This window comes from Crocodylus porosus, unplaced genomic scaffold (genome assembly GCF_001723895.1).
Source record: "Crocodylus porosus isolate Cpor-Errol unplaced genomic scaffold, CroPor_comp1, whole genome shotgun sequence".
In the NCBI taxonomy this organism is placed as follows: Eukaryota; Metazoa; Chordata; order Crocodylia; family Crocodylidae; genus Crocodylus; species Crocodylus porosus.
The window spans coordinates 129525183-129547673 of record NW_017728886.1 but is presented as its reverse complement, the minus strand read 5'-3'; the positions used below and the strand labels follow the sequence as shown (position 1 = coordinate 129547673).

Genomic DNA, 22491 nt, shown 5'->3' with positions numbered 1-22491 from the left:
ATCTGCTTTCCAGTTGGAGATGAAGGACAGAGAAGCTTTCAGTTATGTGTTCTTGTTCTTGCCTCCTTTCATCTTCCCTGATGCCTTATATTCTTACACGTTTCCTTTCACCATCTTTTACTTCTTCTATCTTTCACTTGTATGAACTCCAGTGATCTTCTCCTGGAGGCTGGATGATGATGACTCTTCCCTTCAGATGTTTTTCTACTCTTTGTTTTTGAAAGGTTCTTTTCCATCAGGGCGGTGATTTGCATTGTGAATTTATACACAGGTACACATACAAACGTATATACATATGTTCTGTGATTTGTAAGCACTGTACTGTTGTATCACCATGCCCTATCTAGAGTTTGACCTTTTACAAAACACCTCTTTAGCTTATACCTCTCTAGAGAGGTATAAGTTGTTAAAGTACATTGAGACCAATTAAATTATTGGATGAAGTTATGTGTGATCCATATTGTGCAGGGGTCTAACTAGATTTATAATTTTATGTTGCTATAAAATTACTAACTATAAAATACCAGTTGTTTCATAGTTTCTAGGTTTGGAAGGGACCTGAGCAGATCATCTAGTCTGACCCCCTGCCATGGCAGGAAAGAATACTGGGGTCAAGTGACCCCAGCAAGATGTTCATCTAACCTCCTAGATGCATGTTTATATGTGAAGGGTGTAGTTTCTTAAATCTCCTGGCATCTGTTAGGTTTGATATTAACAGCATCTCTTTCTGTTTAACCTCAGTGGAAATCCCAGAGCCTCTGCAGGTGGCTTGTTCTCCTTTTATTTCATGCCTTTGGGGTTCCATCCTTAAGTCACCATTCAGCAGAGACCAGTGGGGGGGCAAACAGCTTTATCTTTATTAGGAACAGGATTCAGCAACTTGCATGCTCACAGCTTGCAGGGAGAACTACAAGTACCCACCACCACAAACCACACCCACAGGGCATCAGGGGAAAAAACTGGGTCATCCCACTGCTGGCCCCTTACAGGTACATTCCACATAAGGGTGTGGATGGAGCTGTAGCACAGGAAACAGGATGACCCCATCATAAAAAATAAGTTGAGTTGTGAAAGGGAGGAGTGAAGAGAGTGTGTGCTTTAAACCCTGAAGTTGGATGTGTTTGGTTAGAATTCCTTTGGGAAAGGAGCAAAGGAAACCAAGAGCAGCCATATAGGTACCTGTCACTTTACAGTAATCAACACTTTACAGAAGTGCAACACATATCCAATACTTAGGTATGTCAGATGCTGGACTTCTCAGATTAACATTGTTTCATCAAGTGTGCAGACTCAGCTGTGGTGAATTTATACACCCTGGTTCCAGAATGATGTGCTGTAAAGAGATGTTTGGGAAATACAGGCCGTTCTCAGAGGTTTACAGTCACTATCTACATCTACGCTGAACAAAATAGGTTTCTTCTCTTTCTGCTTTAATATGTTTCTTTAGATAGAGATCAAGTTGTTTGGGGGGGGGTTTGGGGGGGAGGAAGGGAGGGGATCTTCCCTGGTATATAGTAGAGCCTTGATCATTCTGGCATTGCTTAATCTTAAATCCATTCATTTCCACAAAAACCCATCTCACTCTGCTTCTCTGTAGAGTATTATACAAGCCCAGTGGTTTTAGAAAATAAAATGAAGTTGCAGTGCACAGACAAGAAAGATGATATAGAACTTATATTTTCTTGCCATATTTGGTTTCTCCAAATCTGGAAAACTTCAAGGGAGGCCCTCAGTTGCTAGAGAGCTTGTGCAGTCTAGCCGTAAGCCAACAAATATTTGAGTTCTAAACAACTAATCCTGTGAGTAGTTCTGTTGAAGTCGAAAAGCTGGTTAGGATTGACAGTTTTTAGGAAAAAACTTCTTAATGGGTCCTGTGTGTTCCTCAAGTTATCCAGGTAACATGTTAAACACTTCTGTGGAGAGAAGTATATACATACAAGGCATACATTTGCTCTGTCTGTGCTTTTGTTCCTGTTAACTTGTCTTCTGAATGCAAAATGCTGTGTAACTCTGGCATTTGCTTTTCATTCACCCCTCATTGTTGTCTTCAGTCTTTGGTTCAACGGTAAACTAAAACACACACTTAAAGATTTTTTTTTTCCAGATGGCAATGCAAGTGATGCAATTCAGCAAGGAAGAGGTACGTGAAGTCCTTAGGCTGCTAGCTGGTATTCTGCACCTAGGGAACATAGAATTTATCACAGCTGGTGGAGCACAGGTGTCCTTCAAAACAGGTGAGAAGGCTAGAGTTCTTTACTGCATGGAATCAATTTGGGGTGATGAAATTACACTAATTGCTTATGTTAAGCACTGAGAAAAAAAAACATGATTTGTCTTCAAATTTTATATATCATGATTGCAGTGTTATTTTACAGTAGAAGAGGCAAATTACTCGCTGCCACTAACTCTGGCTGTAATTTAGGAAAGCTTCCAGCCACTGCCTACCTGTTGAACCTGCTTGCAAAGTGCTCTCCTTCAGCTGATAGGACTCAAACAAGTGCTTACATTCCTAAATAGCTACCTCTGTGCACTTCTACCTTCATCATGTCTTTCACAATTTATTAGCAAAAATCCAGTTACAACTGTTTAAGTGATGAATTGATCACATTGAATTTCAGAGCCTTTAACATACTAGTTTTCCATGTGGGAAAGAGCAATAGTGTTGCCCCTTTATGACATAAATCAGTGGTCTCCAACCTTTTAAAGTAGGAGATCACCTTTGGCATTCAAAAGCAACCCAAGATCTACTGTGCACTGCCCCCGCTCACCCCCAGTCCCAGCAGGTAAGTCTGTGAGAGGGGAAAGGGGGGGTGGGGCAGATTGAGGTAGAGGGCAAAAAAATGATTTGGGGGCATGCCTCCCCAGCAGATAAGTCCCACCTGGCTAGGGCCCCATTCAACTTACCCCTACTCCTGCCTCTGCAGCACTGTCCCTCACTGTGGGAGCCTCTATCTAGTGCTCGCCCCTGCTGTCCCCTCCAGACTGACCTGCTGGGTTGGGGCGGACATGTGCATGCACGTGGGCACTCAGCCCCCCACCCCAACCTTGGATTGACTCTAAGAGGCTCTGAGATCTACCGGTGGATCGGGATCCACTGGTTGGTGACTGCTGGCATAAATAATGGCAAAATACACATTAAAATTAACATTTAGGGCAAATTCCACATTGATAACTAAAAACATCCATGTGTTTCAGAAGTTGAAGCATGTTGTTACGGACAAATTCAGAAGGTATTAGATCTCTTTATTCAAAAACCTAATAGTGTTAGCAATAGTATTACATTTGAATTTTTTTACTAGTTCCATTAAGAACAGATTAATCATTAAACTCATAGTGTTTAAATTGACTTCTTCCTACAATGCATATTAATAATATTTATATCCTATTATTTTGGGAGCACTGCAGAGATATAAGCAATTTAGTCAACTATCATATTGATTTTGTTGCAAGCACACTTTCAACACAATATATCAGCATTGATGCTCCAACTTGAATGTCTAGACATCAATAAATGGTATTGATTGACTCTCAAAATTAATAGGAATTAAGCTTACATAAATATGGTGCAGCAGGATGCATTAACAGCTGAATTCTAAGGAGCAACTAGATCCTTGTGAAAGACTGTTTTGTTTATAATTTCTCATGGAAAGGTTTAAACGGTCATTTTTGCCTCGGAATATAGTCGGTTTCAAAAAGAAGTTGTGTTTTCAGGAACTGTACCAGATGCCTACGCTTCCGTAGTTACCAGTGCATTTTCCTTCATGTTAAAATTTGTTACTGTCCTCCATTTGTCTGATAACACCGCACTGATAAAGAGGAAACTGCCCAAATGACTGACTTGACTTATATAGGGAAAATCATGGAGATGAAGTAGACAAACACAGTATTCTGAAATGCACAGAACAAAGAAAATGCAAAATTATACATTTTGCTACTTCTGCATTTAGATGCAGTGGTGTCTAGGAGCTGCTTGTAATTCCTGAGACTGGAGCTCAGTTGTGCTCCCAACTCACCCCCTCATATGGAAGGCAGGTGGGTTGCTGGTGTCCACAGTACAGATGTTGTCTCTGCCAGCATTTTTCATAAGCAGCACGAATCACCCTTAGCATATCAGAGAGCTTAGTCCAGCATTTCTCACCAGTCTTGTCATTTAGGAGTTTAGTTTCACTTATAAATACAGTAATTAATAAAAAAGAGGGAGAGTGAGCAAGAGAGAATATCACACCATTCTATATTTTTTTTATTGCACCTTTTGTTGCTAGCTGTGGGTAGATCCGCAGAGCTACTCGGGCTGGACTCAACACAGCTGACTGAAGCATTAACACAGCGATCAATGATACTCAGGGGAGAAGAAATCTTAACACCTCTCAGTATACAACAGGTAAGGACAAATCTCTTGGAATACAGTTCAGCAAAGAGCAATATTACCTTTGACTCCTGTAAAAACCACATAAATCAATTGAAGTAAAGGATTATGCTGAATCGCTAACTCCTCAATTTAAGTACAGGAATTTGACATTCAAAAGCAACAGGCAGTACAGTATAAGAAAGATGAAATCCCTGGTTGCCAAAGATCTTGATTTTCCAGCGGTGTTTCATTAACCCTGTACCATTTGTAGAGTCCAGTAAACTTTGGGGCTGGAGTCCAGGTGAACAGATCCCAGAGCAGGATCAAGGCATAAGTTAGGACATCAGCAACAGAAGTAGGAAAAGGGGCAAGAACAGTTTTACCCAGCATATTTTCTGTAACCTAGTTGTGTTCCCCTCCTCACCTAGACATGTTAGTCCCTCGCTTGGGTACTCTATTTCTCTTACAGCTTATGGCATTTTTGGTTCATAACTCTTAACATTCTCTAATAGAATCCAGTCTGTTCTCCAAGCTTTTTAGGGTGAGTGTTGAGAAGAGAGACTGAGAGAAGGAGAATAAGGAAGCATAGCATGCAGGGTCATGAAGTATGTTTCTTCTATTGGGAGTAGGAGGAAGGGGAGCAGGGTGATATGTTTAGCACAGAGAGGGCGTTCAGGTTTACCAGGAGATTTTAAACCAGCATAAATGAGACGCTGCCTGCATGATTGTTGTGAGCGGTGTTGCAGAAATCCATAGTGCTGACAGTATTTAATATTTTGGGGGGACCGTGTACCTTAATTCCCATTAGTACCTTCTTCCGTGAATAGCCCAATTGGTTTCAGTATGGCTACTTAAGGAGAGACGAAACTCCATGATGCAGAACTCAATGAGGATAAGAATCTCTCTTTCCAGTCTTTAGAAATCCCTTCATATTGGCATCCAGTAATCCTTGGGAGAGCTGGTAGCATTCCCTGTACTTGTTTTTCTGCTATTTTCTGTAGCTTTTAGCTTTGTCAGTTTGAAACCATTAGGGCTCAAGAGGAGGACTGCTATCAATAGATTGGATCCATCTAACTAAAACTGGAGAGAGCCTCTTCGGGTATCATCCAGCCAACTTCATAAAAAGGGCTTTAAACTATGTCCCATGGGGAATAGTGAACAAAACCCATGGGGAATGGTGAACAACAGAGCAAACAATCCACAGGGGAAAGCACTGGAAGAAGTAGTTCATCTCTGGGATAGGGCTTGAAGACCTCAGGACAGCAAGCAATAAAAAATGGAGACAAGTGGGTCAACATTCATGTTATACCGTATATCGTGTATAGAACTACAAGAAGTATGGAGAGCAAATAAAATGAGCAAACAGCCTATGAAAGAACTATGATCTCTCTGGAATATTAACCTTGAGAGGACTACATTTTGATTTGGAAGGACAGATTTGGAAGAACAAGTCATAGAATCATAGAAGTAGGGTCAGAAGGGACCTTGTAGATCTTCAAGTCTGACCCCCTGCCTAGGCAGGAGAAAAAACTGGGCTCAAATAATCCCAGCTAGGTAGACATCAAGCCTCCTCTTAAAGACCCCCAGGTCAGAGACACATTTGTTCCCTAGTTCAGGAGGAAGAAAATAGCAGATCAGAATGGATTTGGGTAAAGATAAAAGGTGAAAGATACAGCACTGATAAGCCTTCACCTTTTGTTGGGATTTACTATACACCACAAAATCAAGGAGATGTAGTGGATTGAGGTACTCTTCAAGAAAGTGTCAAAATTATCCGGAAGTTATGAGATGGTACTTCAATTTTCTGGACATCTGCTGGAAGAACATTACAGCCAAATGTAAAATGTTGAGCCAGTTTCTAACTTGCATGGAGGAAAACTTTGTTTCTGAAGGCTGAGGGTACAAACTAGAGGATCATGTATGTTGGATCTTGTCTAGATCAATGGTGAAGTATTGGTGGAAGATGTGAAGGTGACGGGAAACTTGGGAGGAAGCAATCACAATATGATAGAATTCAAAATCCTGAGGTGAGGAAATCGTGAGATCAGCGGAACTAAGTAGATTTCAGCCAACTCAAGGGATTGATAGGCATGGTGCCATGGGAAGAATAAAGAAGCCCAGGAGGGCTGGAAGCTTCGAAAGGGCACTGGATTGGCTTCCCAAGAAACTGTTCTGACATGATGGAAGCACAACAAGAATGGTAAGACACTGATACAGCTACATAAGGTGGTTCTAGGAAATCTCAATGCAAAAAGGACAGCATGCAATATGAGCAATGGAAAAATGGGTGGGTCACCATGGAAGCGTATCAGAAAATAGGAAACGCCTTCAGGGGCAAAATCAAGAAGGCAAAGATAAAAAATGAGCTACACCAGGCAAATGAGATTAAAGACAGAAATAAGTTCTGTAAGTATGTTGGCTAGAAAACAGAGACCAAGAAGGCTATGGGTCTGCTCTCAAATAGCCAGCGCAATTTTTCAACAGGAGATGCAAAGAAGATGGAGCTACTCAACAGCTACTTTGCCTCAGTCTTCACAAAATTTAGGCTGCAGCTATGCACCTAATTAGAATTATTTGCATAAGGAAGGGCAGAAGTTGAGGGAGGAGATAACAAAAGAGATAACAGTTAAAAGACAGACAAAAGATAAGTCAGAGAGTTTTTGATATGTCTGAATGAATTCAAGTCAATAGGGTCTAATGAACTTCATCCCATGGTACTGAAGGAACTGACAGAGATCTCTGAGCCCTTGACAATAATATTAATGAAGAAGTGGAAGATGGGCAAGGTACCAGAGGACTGGAAAAAAAGGCAAAAGGAAGACCCAGGGAACTACAGCCTATAGCATCAACTCAATACCCATGAAGTTACTGGAGTATATCCTAAGGAAGGCTATTTGCAAGCATCTGAAGGAGGAAAGTCTGATCACAAGAAGTCGGCGTGGATTTACAAAAAAAACCAAATTGTGCCAAACAAACTTGGTCTCTTTCTTTGATAGCACAACTGCTTGGGTAGATGAAGGGAAATCTGTGGACATAAGATATCTGGACTTCAGCAAGACTTTTGACAAGGTCCCACATGACCACAGGACATTAAATTAGAGAAGTGTGGGCTGGACAAAACTACTATAAGGTGAATAGACAACTGGCTCAGAAGCTGTGAGAATGGTTAGAGGTTTCAAGTGGAGTCTCACAGGAACCTGTGCTGGGGCTGGTGCTGTTCAGCATGTTTATTAATTATTTGTATGCTGGAATTGAGAGCTTCCTGAGTAAACTTTCAGATGACACAACTGGGAAGGACTGCAAACACTGGAAGACAGAAACACCATTCAGAAGGACCTTCACAAATTGGAAAGCGGGTCTGGAGCTAACAGGTTGGAGTTCAGTGTTGGTCAGCTCAAGGTTCTACATCTCAGAAAGAATAATCAAAAAATGGGTAACATTTGACTGAATGGCAGCACTGTGGGGAAGGATCTGGGGCTCTTGGTAGATCAGACTCGGTACAAGTCTGCAGTGCACTGTAGCTGCACAAAAGGTGGATGTGGTTTTAGGATGCATCAATACAAATGTTCAGTGCAAGACATAGGAGGTGATATTTGGCACTGGTTGGGCCTCATTTAGAGTATTGTGTGTAGTTTTGATCTCCACATTTTAAAAAGGACACGGAGAAGTTAGAGGGGGTCCAGAAGCAGGTGACAAGAATGATAAAGGGCTTGGAAGGCAAGTCATACGAGGAGAGGTTGATGGAGCATGTTCAGTTTGTAGAAAAGGGGCTTAAGAGGGGATATGATAGCCGTCTTCAAATATCTGAAGGACTGCCATAAAGAAGAAGGTAAACACCTTTTCTCTCTTGCTGTAGAGCGTAGTATGCGGACCAGTAGCTGAAGTTGCAGGGAAGTGGGCTTAGACTGGATAGCAGGAAACACTTCTTTACTATTAGAAGAGTGAAGCAGTGGTATATACTGTCTAGGGAAGTTGTAGAATCTCTGTCACTAGAGGTATTCAAGAAGATGAGCATTGGTCAGGGATGATCTAGGAGTTACATCTATGTTACTTTGTGAGTATTTCCCATACTTCTGGGTTTTGCTGGTTGCCACATGGGGCCAGGACAGAAATGCTGCTGCTGCTGCTATATCAGGTGTGGGCAAAATGCGGCTTGGGGGCCGTATGTGGCCTGCCAGGCCATTCTATCTGGCCTGCAGGGCCTCTAAAAATTTTAGAAAATTAATATTAATCTGCCCTGGGCTGCCTGTCATGTGGCCCTCGATGGCTTGCCAAAACTCAGTAAGCAGCCCTCTGCCCAAATAATGGCCCACCCCTGTGCTATATGTTGAGAGTGGGGCAGGCATCATCTTGCTCAGAACACTGGGGATTTTGACTTGGTTGTAACAATGTACCTTTTGGGACTTAAATACTGCTGTTCCTGGCTTAGAGGGTCTTTCCCCTCCCCTCAGGATCAGACTAATTGCCATATATGGGGTCAGCAAGGAATTTTACCCCAGGGTCAGGTAGGTAAGGACTATGTGGGGTTTTGCCTTCCTTTGTAGTGAGGGGAGTGGCCCCTTTCTTGAATCTCTTAAGCATATTTTAACAGCCTTTGCAGCAGCAGGACTGTGGCTGCTGTGGTCCCTGTGATTTACCTCTGGCAGTTTAGGGTATTATATCTTGTGGCTGTGTCAGGGGTAACTGTGTAGTTTTTGCTATGTAGTTTAGACAGTGGATTTGGTTAGGATGGTTTGGATAGGGATGATCCTGCCTCAGGCAGGGGTTGAACTAGATGATCTCTGGAGGGTCCCTTCCAGCCCTACTTTTCTGCAATTCTGTTAAATTTCTCAAGCTGAAGTTTCCTGTCTACTTTGGGCAGAATTTGTAGAAAGTTTTACCAAAAAGAGTTCGGCAGTTTCCAGGAATGAGAGGAGTGGGAAACAGATGTATTTGCAAACCATAGGAGCCAAATTAAGGTAGCAAAACTGACATTTAATTCTGACATTTCCAAACTCATGAGTGTGCAATCTTACCTTGTATTTAATGTAAATATTTAATTGTAACTAGTCATAACAGGGCTCTTGGTCACTATTAATTTAATCGTACTCCTTAAAATATACCTGGAGATGTGTGTTGTACTTTGCCTTATACTGACATGCACTTGTTTCTGATAACAGGTAATATGTATATTTTTTTCTCCAATGCAGGCAATAGATAGCAGAGACTCTATGGCTATGGCACTTTATTCCCAATGTTTTGCTTGGGTTATTAAAAAAATCAACAGCAGAATTAGAGGCAAAGATGACTTCAAGTCCATTGGAATTTTAGATATATTTGGATTCGAAAACTTCGAGGTTGGTTCCAAAAGATTGTTATGAAAATTATTCTAATTTTTGTGTTTCTTTTAATGTTCCACAAATCAGACAGAACAGGGTTATTAAATGCTTTGTGCCTTTTAAAAATCAGTTTATCATTTACTAAACACATTGCTTTGGAAGTATTTACCTTTAATGTGTGTGTTCTTCTAGGTTAATCGTTTTGAGCAGTTCAATATTAACTATGCAAATGAAAAGCTTCAAGAATATTTCAACAAGCACATTTTTTCTTTGGAGCAACTGGAATACAGCAGGTAAGAACAGCAACCTGAGCTTGAAAGGAACCTAAGAGCAGTTAAATACCAAAATCCTATTGAAATTCAATGGGATTTGGGTGCCTTTCTCCTTTAGGTACCTATATCTGCATATTCATTAAAAGCAAATTGATTCACTTTGAGTTGCCTGATAGGCATAACAAAAAATTCATTTGTAATTATAAACCTGATGGTTCCCTCTTTGCTTATCCTAGAGAAGGACTGATCTGGGAAGATATTGACTGGACCGACAATGGAGAGTGCTTGGACCTTATTGAAAAGGTAATGCAGTTTTTGAAATTTTACTGTGCATGAAGAAATGACCATGTTGATTCATATTTCCATTTCTTGCAACAAGAGCACTGCTTTTTGTCAGTAGGTATTTTAAAGAAACGTATAGTCAGCAAGAAGCCTGTCTTTTTATATATAAATATTGATCTTTAGTACAGCAGTTTTCACACTTGTTCCATATTGTGCATCACCTCAAAATCAGTGTATTTTCATGGGTACATAATCCTGCTCCTGGTTTCTTCGTATTACTGGCAGTTCATTTATAGAGTTGCATATATATAGTTTTATGTCATCAAGAGAGACAGGCTGGAAATAATTTTACTTTGCTTTTTTTTGGTTACAGGCTCTTTTTGATATTACTGTAGTACTATTATTTACAACCGCATTATGGTATGATGGCATGTATTATGAGCATGTATGTGCTCATTCCCACTGAGGCTGAGACTTCATTGGGCTAAATACAAGACAATCCATGCTCTGAAAAACTTTTAATTTAAATAAACAAGGGAGCTCAATGGTTGGAAGAAGAGGATAAAGACGTACAAGCAGAGTAAACTTCGCAATAGACCCACTTGATCTACTTGAGTTAATTTAGGGACAGGGTTATATTTTATATCTTGCGCTTTCCCTGAATGCCAAACATTACGTTTGTGTATCTGTGCAGACCTGAGGAAGGGTGCTTTGGGCTCAGAACTTGTCTACTATCTGTATCAGCTATGCCAGGGGTGTTCAACATCCAGCCCACAGGCCAGATGTGGTCCAAAAACATGGCAGATGGGGATCAGTGGCTATTAATACGACCACCCCTACCCCCTGCCAAACCCCATATCCCAATCCTTGCACAGCCAGTCATAGCCAAGCTACTCCCTCTTCCCCTTCAGGGCGAGGCTGTGCCTTCCCTTTCTACCCGACGTTCTGGATCAGGGCCTGGCCGTGCTCTCTTCCCCCCTTGGGATTGGGTTGGGGCCTGGCCATGCCCCTTCCCCTGCAGAGCTGAGCCACACCCCCTCTTTGCAGGGATGCATTGGAGCCTAGCCAGACCACCCCCTTCACATTCCAAGGGGTCAGGTCAAGGTCCTTTCCCCTGCAGGGCTGTGTTGGAGCTGTCCTGCTGTCCACCCCCCTCTGCACAGCCAGATGGTATCCACTGTGCCTGCACAGGCTACGTTCAGCCTGCTGCCCATCCAGCCCACCCAGCAAAAAGGTTGGGCACCACTGAGCTACGCGGTTAGTCCGATAAGGAATCATCAAAACCCCTTGATTTCCTAGACCACCACTGCTACAACTACATTCCAGCCCTACAGTGACATACCTGCACAGCTGTTTGCAGGTGGTGTTGGTAGTAAGAGAGAGCAGTGTTAGTTGAAACACATTCCATTGAACTAGTAATAGTGAACAGTGATTCCCTTTGTGGCATAAGGTAAATTACTTAACCTCCATGTTCTCTAGAACCAGTGCTACCTGTCTACTTCCCCAGAGCATTGTAATAGTGAGGGTACGTACATTTGAATGTGGTTGCTCCAGAAAGACTCTAGAAGGCCTAATGGAGTCCTAGTACAGGGTGCAGCTATCAGGAGCTGACTGTGTATGACAGGAGCAGCTCTGGGGCCCATTTGGAAGCATCTCCAACCTCGGATTGAAATCCTTTGTACCCATAGGCCCACTGTAATTCTTAGTTCCCACAGGGTTGGGACTCTTGCCCCACTCCAGAAATAATTCATTTAACAGGTGGAAGGTAAATCCCCTTCCTCTAAACAAGAGCTAGAACTCAAAGTGCTCACTTCTGCAACAGCTGCCATTTGGAAACAGCACAGGGGATATAGAATCCTTTTTTTTATAATGACTTTGCAGTTTCCTCTAAGGGTTTTTATAACTATTGATTTCTTTATTTCTATCTTGATGCATCCTATTTGACAACAACCTCAGGAAGATGTTCACATAGAAGGGACTTTTTTGAGACGGAGAAAAGATCGATGCAAGCAATCAATGGACTAATTCATCTTTTTTTCTCTTTTCATTGATCAAGAAACTTGGTCTGCTAGCGCTTACCAATGAAGAGAGCCATTTTCCTCAAGCTACAGACTCCACCTTGTTGGGGAAGCTACATGCCCAGCATTCTGTATGTAAAACTTTGCTGATTCATTTACTGTACCATTGCTTCTGTGGAAGTTCATGATTCGTTTCTTATTTCCATAATATTTATTTTAAGTATTGAGTTTGTCCTACTCCTGCAGAAGTTACTTGCCAAGGCATTTGCTTCTGTGGGGATATGATAAAGTTTGTCATCTGAAACTATACTGTCCTTTAACAGTGTGGGTAAGGAGTTTTGCATATGTCTAGATTGCTGCATAGAAAGGTTCTGCAATAGGCCAGATTTTAATCTCAGTTACACTAATGGAAATCTGAGATAATTATGTTGATTGAACCAGAGTTCTTCTGGGTTTACATTGATGTGACATGTTGGAATGTCCATCCCCTAGTTGTCTTTTCCTGCCTATTGCGGGGGGACTGAACACGATGATTTACAATGTCCCTTCCAGCCCCTAACAATCTATGAATCTATTAATCCATTTGCCATATTCACCACCTTTATTCTGGAACCTAGAATTAGTGCAAGAGCCCCTTTTATACAAGCATATGGCAAATCCCTGATTTGACAAAAGCAGTTTGAGACTGACCCTTCTCACCTACTGTACTTGTACCTGATGATTTAGTTTTCGTGTAATGTGTTTCTATGTACCCTAAATCCACAGTTACAGTGTTTGAAGTAACTCTAGACTGGCAGTCCTATTACCAGTCTATATTTGGTAGTGGGGGAGGGTGTTAAATTTGTGCGTTATATTATTCCAAGTCCCCTCACCCTCTTCTAACTAGTCTTACTCTTTTTTTCTCCCCAATTAGAACAATCCTTTTTATGTGAAACCAAGAGTTGCTGTTCACAACTTTGGAGTGAAGCATTATGCTGGGGAGGTAATTATCTTTTCTTTTTTCATTTGCTGACATGCTTTCAAATAGTGTTTCAGCATCAGTTTAATTTTACCCTAAGTCCATTCACAAATTAAATTAAATTAAGTTTTCTGTTCCCTCCCTTCTCTTTACAGTACTGCCTTTGTGAGGGGTGCATGATGACTGGGATTTTTATTTGAGCCTATTCCATGTGGGTTTTTTTTAAATAGGTCCAGTATGACGTCAGAGGGTTCTTAGAGAAGAACAGAGATACTTTCAGAGACGATCTTCTGAACTTGCTACGTGAAAGCAGGTCTGTAGGTGTGGCTTCCCAAGTGTCCTGATTTCAGCTAGCATTGCAGACAATAAGAGCTAGACCATATCAGACTGTTAGTGAGAAGTGAACAGCAAGCAAATGGCATTAAATAACCATCTCTTGAATATAATTCCTAATATGGTCCTGCTTCTTGCCTTGGCCAGATTCAAATGCCCTCCCTCATGTTGCAGAGTATCTTATTCCTGAAGATTTCAGTGGGGGTTTTGTAGAAACAAGGTGCTAAGCTAACATGAGGAAGGCCATTAGAATCTGACCCATGATATATTGCGTCCTCAAGACACTTGACTGAATGTGAGAGTGTGTGCATTTTAATGCATCGCATATGGCAGCTGATTCTGCATTCCTTAAACTCTCATGGTCTGCTTCTCCCAATTTTAGCTGTAGTTTTGTGTGCACAGAATTTAAAGGCAAGGCCTGGGACCTGAGGCCTTGAGAGGTTTGTTCAATTTGTGTAGGAAGTCTGTGATAGAGCAGGGAATTGAACTCAGGTTTCCTTAGTCCTGGCTACTGGGCCATCTTTTCTCACAAAGGATTTATGCTGCTCACAAAACCTTGGGCACGTTATGAAGGTAACTCATTTAATAAATATATAATTGTCTGCATGGGTGGTTCTGTTTTCTTGTGAGGCCTCAGTGACATTTCTGTCAGTTGACATGTCCAGGTAATTGTGATTTAATGCTGTAGGGCCTCATTCTCCTTCCACTTAACACCAGTGGAAGGATCAAGCAGATCTAGTCCATTTCAGGCAATGGTTATGTCTAAAAGTGGTGAGAGTATAGCAGGCTGGTAGTGTACATACACCATACAGAACTAGATTCTGAAGTTTCATTCCCATTCATGGTTATGTCCCATCATCAAGCAAAACAAATGTGAAGTGTTATTTCTGAGTCTTTATGCAAGTGTAGCCATTATTAAGGTCAAATTAGAGTTTTGGCTGAGAGTGTATGACAGTAAAATGTTCAGTTTTTCTTTCTTGGTCCCACAGTTTGCATAGTTGAGGGTATGGGGGAAATAAGCAAGATTTTTTTTTTTAAAGGGCATCACTTGTAATGTGATGAAGTAGTGGTTTTTCCCAAAAAATGTTTTAAAGATCCTTCCTGTCCCATTTCAGACTTGATTTCATCTATGATCTGTTTGAACATGTGTCAAGTCGCAACAACCAAGACACGCTTAAATGTGGAAGCAAGCACCGGAGACCCACTGTCAGTTTACAGTTCAAGGTTTGTTAAGTCTGCTGTGCTCCGTCAGTGGGTGAGACACAATGTATAACCACTAGTCCACAAAAATGTGGAGCAGTTAGGCTGGAGATAGGGAGGTGGAGGAGGATTTAAAGCTGTACTTGGCGCTGAAAAATTTCCAAACCAAAATGTTGCTCCCTCTTATGTGAAGCTGTGGTAACTTATCATCCAATCAGCTCTGCCGATATTGGGAAGAAGCAAAGCTTTCTGCCATCCCCTTCCAGGAACTCCTGCTGCTCTTAGTTAGTTTATTTATAGTTTTGACTTTAAAGACCTTTCCATGGTTTTGCCCTACCTTACCATATTTACTCGATTCTAAGATGAGGCATTTTCCCTATTTAACGTGTGGGGAAAATAGCCCTTCATCTTAGAATTGTATACCAGGGTGAGGGAGGGGGGAGGTAGCTGGTGTGGCTTGGGCTGCAGCTCCTACCTGGGGGTTTGGGCCATAACTACTGCCTGCCTGCCTCCCCTTCCCCTGCTCTGTACCCCACCCTGCCCCCATGCAGGCTCTGCTCCCCTGCCTGCCCCTATCCCTCCCTCCCTTACTTTTTGCTGAATGCTGGCAGGCTCTATGAATGTTGCAGCCCAGGGCACTGAGCACTGCCCCAGCGCAGCCCTGTGCAGCCTGTACAGGTGCTATGGGGACTGGGCTGAAGCCACGGTCAGTGCCCTAGGCTATAAGGAGGATGGAACCTGTCAGTGGTCAGCAGAGCAGGGGCTGGCAGGGAAGAAAAAGAACAGAAGGTGGAGAAAAGGGGGAACACAAGCTTGGGGAATGGGGGGAGGGAGGCACACAGGGGATATATGTGGTTGAAGGGCAGGTGCAAGTAGGAGACAAACTGTTTGATCGTCCCACATCACTTGCTTTCCGATTGCCTGACCCCCTGCAGCAGCAGGAAAGATAAATCAATATTTACATACTGTACATAGAAATGTATAAATTTTCCATGGAGAGAATCTAATTAGTGGGGGTTGCCTTAAATTCAGGGTCATCTTAGATTAAAGTAAATGCGGTATTTCATTAGATTCTTATCTCTTGTACCATTTCTTGTTCACTTTATTCAGTTTACTCTGTTCCTTCAGTCTCATTCTTCAAAGAGCAAATGCATAATCCAAAAGCAGCTGTTAAAGTGACCTAAGGCCCTGAAATTATGCTTGTACCCTGGAAAAAAGCAAGCACCAAATCCCGTGTTAAAAAGTTACTCTGCATCCAAATACAAGGGTTGGAAAAACATTTTACATTTCTGTGAGGTGTTTACAATGCAGCTATTGAAAATGCTTTGGGCTGAAATTTAGCATAAAAGTGGGTTTGAAAAGGGAGAGAGACGGAGAGAGAGAATTGTGTGACCAGGACAGAGTCAAACCCACTAGGGATGCTAAAAATGAAACCCTGCTCTGGCTGTTGTTCACTGCATTGAAATGCACATTGAAATGCTCCTATAAAAAAGAATTCTGTGTTTACCCTTTATGGTTAACACTTGTAGCACACTCCAAACTGCATAAAGAAGTGAAACTAAAGGAATGGCTGGGACCCCTGACTCATACCCAGTGCCTCCTCATAGTGATGGAGTGCCCTGAGATGCAATGGCAAATCCTCCCCACTCCTCTTGTTAGCCTTTTGGAGAGTGACAGGCCTACATATTGTTCCAGTGCAATCAATTATACCTGTGCAAAGCAAATGGTAGATGTTGCCATACAGAAACGGCAGTGTTGTACACTTTTCACATGAGTGTAAATGTCTCTATAAGGGTGAGAAGAAATGGAGAATAAAGTTGTCTTCTTTCTCCATCAGGTCATGATTTGTTTCAGAGCCTAGAATGTAAAGAAATTAAACTAGGAAAGGCACCCATCCCATTTTAATATTATAAAAGCCTAAGTCTGTCTGTCTGTCCACCCATAACATTTTATTTGCACTCTGATTGGCTAACAGAAACAGTCAGAGTGCTCCAAGTGTGGGGAGTACTGCACCGAGGACCGGACAGAGGGTGGGGGAGCGCTGGCCTCAACTCCCCAACCACACTCCCTGCAAGAGGCAGAACAGCAGCAGCATGGGGAGTTAGGTGATGGCACTCCATCCCAGCAACCTTCTTCCCCCCCACTCCGCCCTGATATTTCTTGATTGGCAGTTGGCTAGTTTAGCTTAGCTATTGCTGTATTGGTCTTGTTGGTAACAGTGTGGATTCAGAATGCTCTTGGAGGGGGTTGGGGGTGGTTAACCCCGTGAGGTGTGGGATGAACATTTTCACATGCTGTAGACTGGAGTGGGTGGGGGATCTGAGGATGCCCAGCACTGTCATGAGGCCTGACCGCCTACATCCAGAACTGCCTGTGAAAATGGAATATATCACCTTCCTGTCTTTGGTCAGGTGCCCTTGCTTTCCCAACTACGTTGACAAAGTGATTACTGTGAGCACCAGGCTCCATTGTTAGAAACCAGGAGAATTAGCCAACTTGTCCATAAATACAGTGTTCACACTAGTTCTGCCTAAGTCAAGCTATTATTTTTTTCCTAAGAGGTAAATATTTAGTTTTGCAGCCACAAGATTTTGCCCTTCCTGTATAACATTTGCTGTTTGATTCTTTGCCCTCTTTGTTCTTTAGCAAGCAATGCCTCACCAGCCACACTGAGAGTATTGTTCCAGTTTCAAGTAATTCCCTCCCCCATCCTGGTAATGGATTTGTACAAGCAACTCATTTCAGTACTGCTTTAACCACTTCATATTGTAATTGGTGAGATGGCAGTATGAGCTAAAGTGGGACCTCAATTATCCAAATGGAACGTGCAGACACAAAATGAAGATTGACTGAGTTAGGATTTTGCATGTAAATAATGCATGTGAACAAAGGGGTTAGGATGTCCCATACAACCTAGTTGGTGAGGGATTCTGATAATGATATTTTGCTCTATACTCTGCTGTTTTGTACAACCAGAATTCTCTTACTGCTGAAGAGAAAATAGTTTGTGTTTTGTCTTGTTTCCATTGAGCACTGTAAACGTGCTGCTTTTGTTGCTAGGGCTGTTATGGGAATGTTATTAAATGGAGAAAAGGGTTTCAGCTACATGGTAGATTTGATGATATCATAGCTGCCACCTTTCAGTAAAAGATATATTTTTGTTAAAAGAACGAAATTTGCAAGGCAATTTTTGTTCATTCTTTTTAAATGTCCAGTTCTCATATTCAGCCCAATATTTGATTTTTAATATATATCTTAAGAACTTTTAAAAATGTTTGGATGCTTCTGCTCTCTTACTGACTAAGTATCTGTTCTATAAGTGTCAAGCAGATCCAAGGAGGTGATACTCCCCCTCTATGCAGCACTGGTCAGGCCGCAGTTGGAGTACTGCATCCATTTCTGAGCACTGCACTTCGAGAGGGATGTGGACAACATGAAGAGGGTCCAGAGGAGGGCCACTTGCATGATCAGGGGGCAGCAGGGCAGGCCCTACGAGGAGAGGCTGCAGGACCTGAACCTGTTCAGCCTCCACAAGAGAAGGCTGAGAGGGGATCTAGTGGCCTGTTACAAACTAGTCAGAGGGGAGCAGCAGGCATTGGGGGAGTCCCTGTTCCCCCAAGCACTACCAGGAGTCACTAGAAATAACGGTGACAAGCTAGCAGAGGGTAGATTCAGATTAGACATCCCAGGAGGTGCTACTTCACTGTCAAGGCGGCTAGGATCTAGAACCAATTTCCAAGCAAAGTGGTGCTGGTTCCTACCCTGAGAGTCTTTAAGACAAAGCTAGACAATCATGTTGCTGGCGTCGTTTCCTGCCATGGCAGGGGTTGGACTTGATGATCTGCTCAGGTCCCTTCCGACCTTACTAACTATGAAACTATAAGGGAGAAATTGACTGACTCTATGGAAAAAGAGCAAAGCTGGCTAGACATTACATTCTTTTAATGTACAGAGTAGGAAAACTGGGGGATCACTGGGGACAGAATATTTTTGTTAATTTTTCCTTGGTTAAACTATTACCTGGGTCTCTGAGATTGCATTAGGGTTTCTATGGGCAAAGCAATTTGCTTACATGATCTGCTGACATAGATCATGATACAGGGTTGATCCAACACTTAAATCAATGGTTTAGACTCGAGGTAGGTCTTCAAGAAGAGGTTAGATAGGTATCTGGCTGGGGTCATCTGAACCCAGCACACTTTCCTGCCTATGTAGGAGGTCGGACTTGATGATCTATTGAGGTCCCTTTCGACCCTAACATCTATGAATCCCTTGAAAGATTTGAGAGACAGTTTGGAAAATGCCAGCTCTGAGTTTTCTTTCTCTTTTTTCCAACTACAGAAAAGTAATAGAATATTTTTTCTGTTGCAGATTACTTAGAAAGAACACAATAGTTCACAATGTTTTTAACATTTTGGATGCCCATTTGAAAACTCTAGGTTTATTTTGTGAATTATGTTTGCAGACCTAACAGTGCTAATGTATGGTACCCCCTGGCATGAGAGAGAATCTTAAATCGCTCTTGTTGAGAACTCACTGCCTTAAGTGGTATTTGTAGCCATGGTCTTTCAATTTAATGATGTCCCTTCAGAAAGGATTTTCTTTATGATAAGTGAGTTTTGTTACACTAAAGAAGTGGTGACACTTTGCACCCTGTATGTAAAGACTGCACAACTTCCTTATTCTACAAGTTTCCTGCCCGCTTCCCTTTTTAAGTGATCACTTTCATTTACTCACTACAGTTAAGAAAAAGTTGGTTTACTGGTATTTTGTTTAGTTTCTATTTGCCTCTTTTCCAGAGGTCTGGAAGAGCATTTTGTGCTCAAAAGCTGGCCTCAACTACATAGTTATTCATACAGACTTGTTAGTATGAACACTTCTCTTGTGGGAAAGCGTACTGTGCTGTTGTAATTTCCAATATGTACCGCTAGGTGTTGCTAAAGGTAGTGCCTGCAAGGAAGAGCTCTGAAGCATGGAGTAGAAGAAAAAGTCCTTTTGTAAAGTACTGTCTTACCTTTGTTTCAGGAATCGCTGCATTCTTTGATGGCAACATTAAGCTCTTCTAATCCTTTCTTTGTTCGATGCATCAAGCCCAACATGCAGAAGGTAAGACTTTAAATTGTTTCTGACTTCTGAGAACCCCTTAGGCCTAAATTGCCATTGCTTTGCATGGTTACTTGCATCTATCCAGGTCAGCATTGTAACATTTTGCACTGACTTTGCAAATGATTCCACAAGTGGGCAGGCACTCTGGAAATCTCCCTTGTTCTGCTGCTCTTGTGTCTGGGTTTGTTTTTCGTGACGGTGTTTCATGGGCACTATGCACTATTGGTTATGTGAAACACAGTTGAAAAAACTGCTTAAAAGCCTGACCAAAAACCTTCCAAAGGTGGAGCACAGTAGTACATTTTTCATTTGGGGATTCTATGATGATTTTCCAGGTGGGAAAGTACTTAATGAAGATGGCTACTTATACAAGTACAATTTTTAGCAGTAGTGTTTATTTGTTTTTACTACTTCACAATTCAGTAATTTTGTATTTTTTCCTATTCTCTGCTACTTAATATTTATAACACATCTATATAACACAACCGGTCAGATCATGCTTATGTTGTAAGGCGCTGAAATATTTAAGACTGGTTATAAGTCAGTTTCAAAGCAGTTAATCACCGCATAGACCTGTGAATACACCTAGGGCCAGTGGAAGGCAAGTACGAGGCAGGCTTTGTGGTACTATGAGGTCACAAAGCAAATAAAAAGCCACTGATCCAGCTGACATTCAGGCTGATAGTGCTGATCTGGTCCTGATATTACCAAATGGTCCCTTTTTTGAGTCTATCAATGAAGATGGCTTCTTTTTGCTGAAAATGCAACAAGAAGAGATGTTAACAAATGTAAAGTATTCACAAGCTTGTTTATAGCTGTAAGGGATGACCTTTTTGGCAGGTCTGCCACACATCAGATTGGCATCCTCACTAAGGGCAACTCTGATCCCCTTCCCCTGCCTGACCTGTTGTTCAGCTTTCCACTCTTTGCCCAATCTGCTGCTTTGCTTTATACTTTCTGCCTAATTTGCCACTGTTTCTGGTTTCTCCCCAGTCAGTCTACCATGTGCCACACACAGAGACTGCCCGTGCTACTTGTGGAACTCATACTGCAGGTTGCCCTCCCCTGGTTTATAGCTTGTAGGTTGAAATATGCATTCTTCGTGAAGCATGTAAAGTTTTATTTTTAACTTTTTGTGAGGCATCTGCCAGGATGTTTGATTCAGGGGAGCAAAAAAGCATCGGCAGTTAGTCTCATTTTCAGTCCAGGCTATAGTGCAGCCCCCAAACCTTGTAAATGTCTGTAGCTGCTATCTGCTTTTTATTTTATCTTTGAGTGGAAAATGTTGCCCTAAATTGTGGTGTTTTGGGTAATGTTCTGTGAGGCAGGCTATGTGGTATCTTGGCACTGGTATTTAGGGGTTTTGAACATCATTAAGGAGACAGGTAGTGGGGCCTTCTTGTGTAAGGGTGGAGAGGAGTGTGTTAGGGTCAGAATGACTCACCTGCTTATATTCTTTTGCAGCTGAGAGACACGCACAGCAGAAGTGCAGGGCCCGCCTAACTCGGGAATGAAGCAAGGATTGGTCACTCCTTGCATTATGTTGTCGTTTGCATCACACATACATCATCCTGGTATTTGCCAGAATGGCAACTAACCCTTCCTGCTCAGAATCCTTAATTTCATGATACCACCCTAACCAGCAGCCATTGCTTCCTACATAGCCCTTTCCACTTCCAATACTCTCCCCTCAGACTTTCCAAATTCAGGGAAAATACAGTGCAATACTAATCTTTTCATATCTACTATAAATAAAACTGCTCACAAAAATCAGCAACTGTAAAGCCTCTGGCTTGAGAGTTGGAACTGATGTTACAGCAAGAAATTGCAGCTAGGTGTAGGATTGTGTGTGAGAACAGCAAATGACTACTTTCAACACGTTAGCATAATCCTGCGCAGAGTATGTGTTCCCTGACTTTTTGCTTGATTTACGCTGATTGTCGTTTAAGACAGATAATATAAGGTGACTTCATTGAACAAGAAGTCCTGAGGAACTAAACTGATATCTTGGTAAAAGAGATGGGAGTCAGCCGTGTACTAACCCTCACCACCAAGTAGGTAAAAGGTTTAATGTAAAATGTGAGGGGCAGAAAACAAACACTTCTGACTGTTGCAATTTCCTTTCAAAAATTAATATTGGGAGTCTTTGTTTAAGTTTAATCCATTTTACTCTGGGTTCCACCAACTTCACTGAGTCTTACTGTAGCTTATGAATTATTTCTGAAGTATTGGGAAATGAGACTAAAAATCTTCAGGTTATATTTAAAGTGCTGATTTACTAAAAGAAGTAGATTAATACATCACTAATCAGGGCTTTTTATATATGGTTCTTGAGGTTGCAGACCTCAGAGAGACAGGAGAAGGAAATGTATGTGGAGTTCTGTACATGCTCTGTTGTCGCTTTTCCTCACACCTCCTTTAGACTTTGTAGGGTGAATGACAGTGAAATTTAACAATATTGAACTTGATTTTAGTGTAATTTACATTGTGTTTACATCAATGCAATTCCAGTGAAGCCCAGGGAGTTGTTCCTGATGCACACTGTTCTAAAGACTCGGATCTGGACCTACAACCAAGTTTAACCTGGGAGTTATTAATGGAAATCATCAGGTTTACTTTGGAATTGACATTTTATTAATTTTAAAAAGCAGCTTTT

The 22491-nt window shown here is 41.8% G+C and overlaps 1 protein-coding gene across 1 annotated transcript in view; it reads left to right on the top strand.

Annotated features, from left to right (window-relative positions):
- The window catches only part of MYO10 (myosin X), a 196005-nt gene that overhangs the window by 105601 nt on the left and 67913 nt on the right, over positions 1 to 22491 (top strand). Inside the window, exons 10-19 of the mRNA XM_019538109.1 lie at positions 2105 to 2234; positions 4263 to 4381; positions 9538 to 9684; positions 9859 to 9959; positions 10175 to 10241; positions 12277 to 12369; positions 13152 to 13220; positions 13427 to 13509; positions 14645 to 14753; positions 19755 to 19835. Of these exons, the coding sequence (XP_019393654.1) occupies positions 2105 to 2234; positions 4263 to 4381; positions 9538 to 9684; positions 9859 to 9959; positions 10175 to 10241; positions 12277 to 12369; positions 13152 to 13220; positions 13427 to 13509; positions 14645 to 14753; positions 19755 to 19835 (999 nt within the window). The remainder of the gene's footprint in view (positions 1 to 2104; positions 2235 to 4262; positions 4382 to 9537; positions 9685 to 9858; positions 9960 to 10174; positions 10242 to 12276; positions 12370 to 13151; positions 13221 to 13426; positions 13510 to 14644; positions 14754 to 19754; positions 19836 to 22491) is intronic.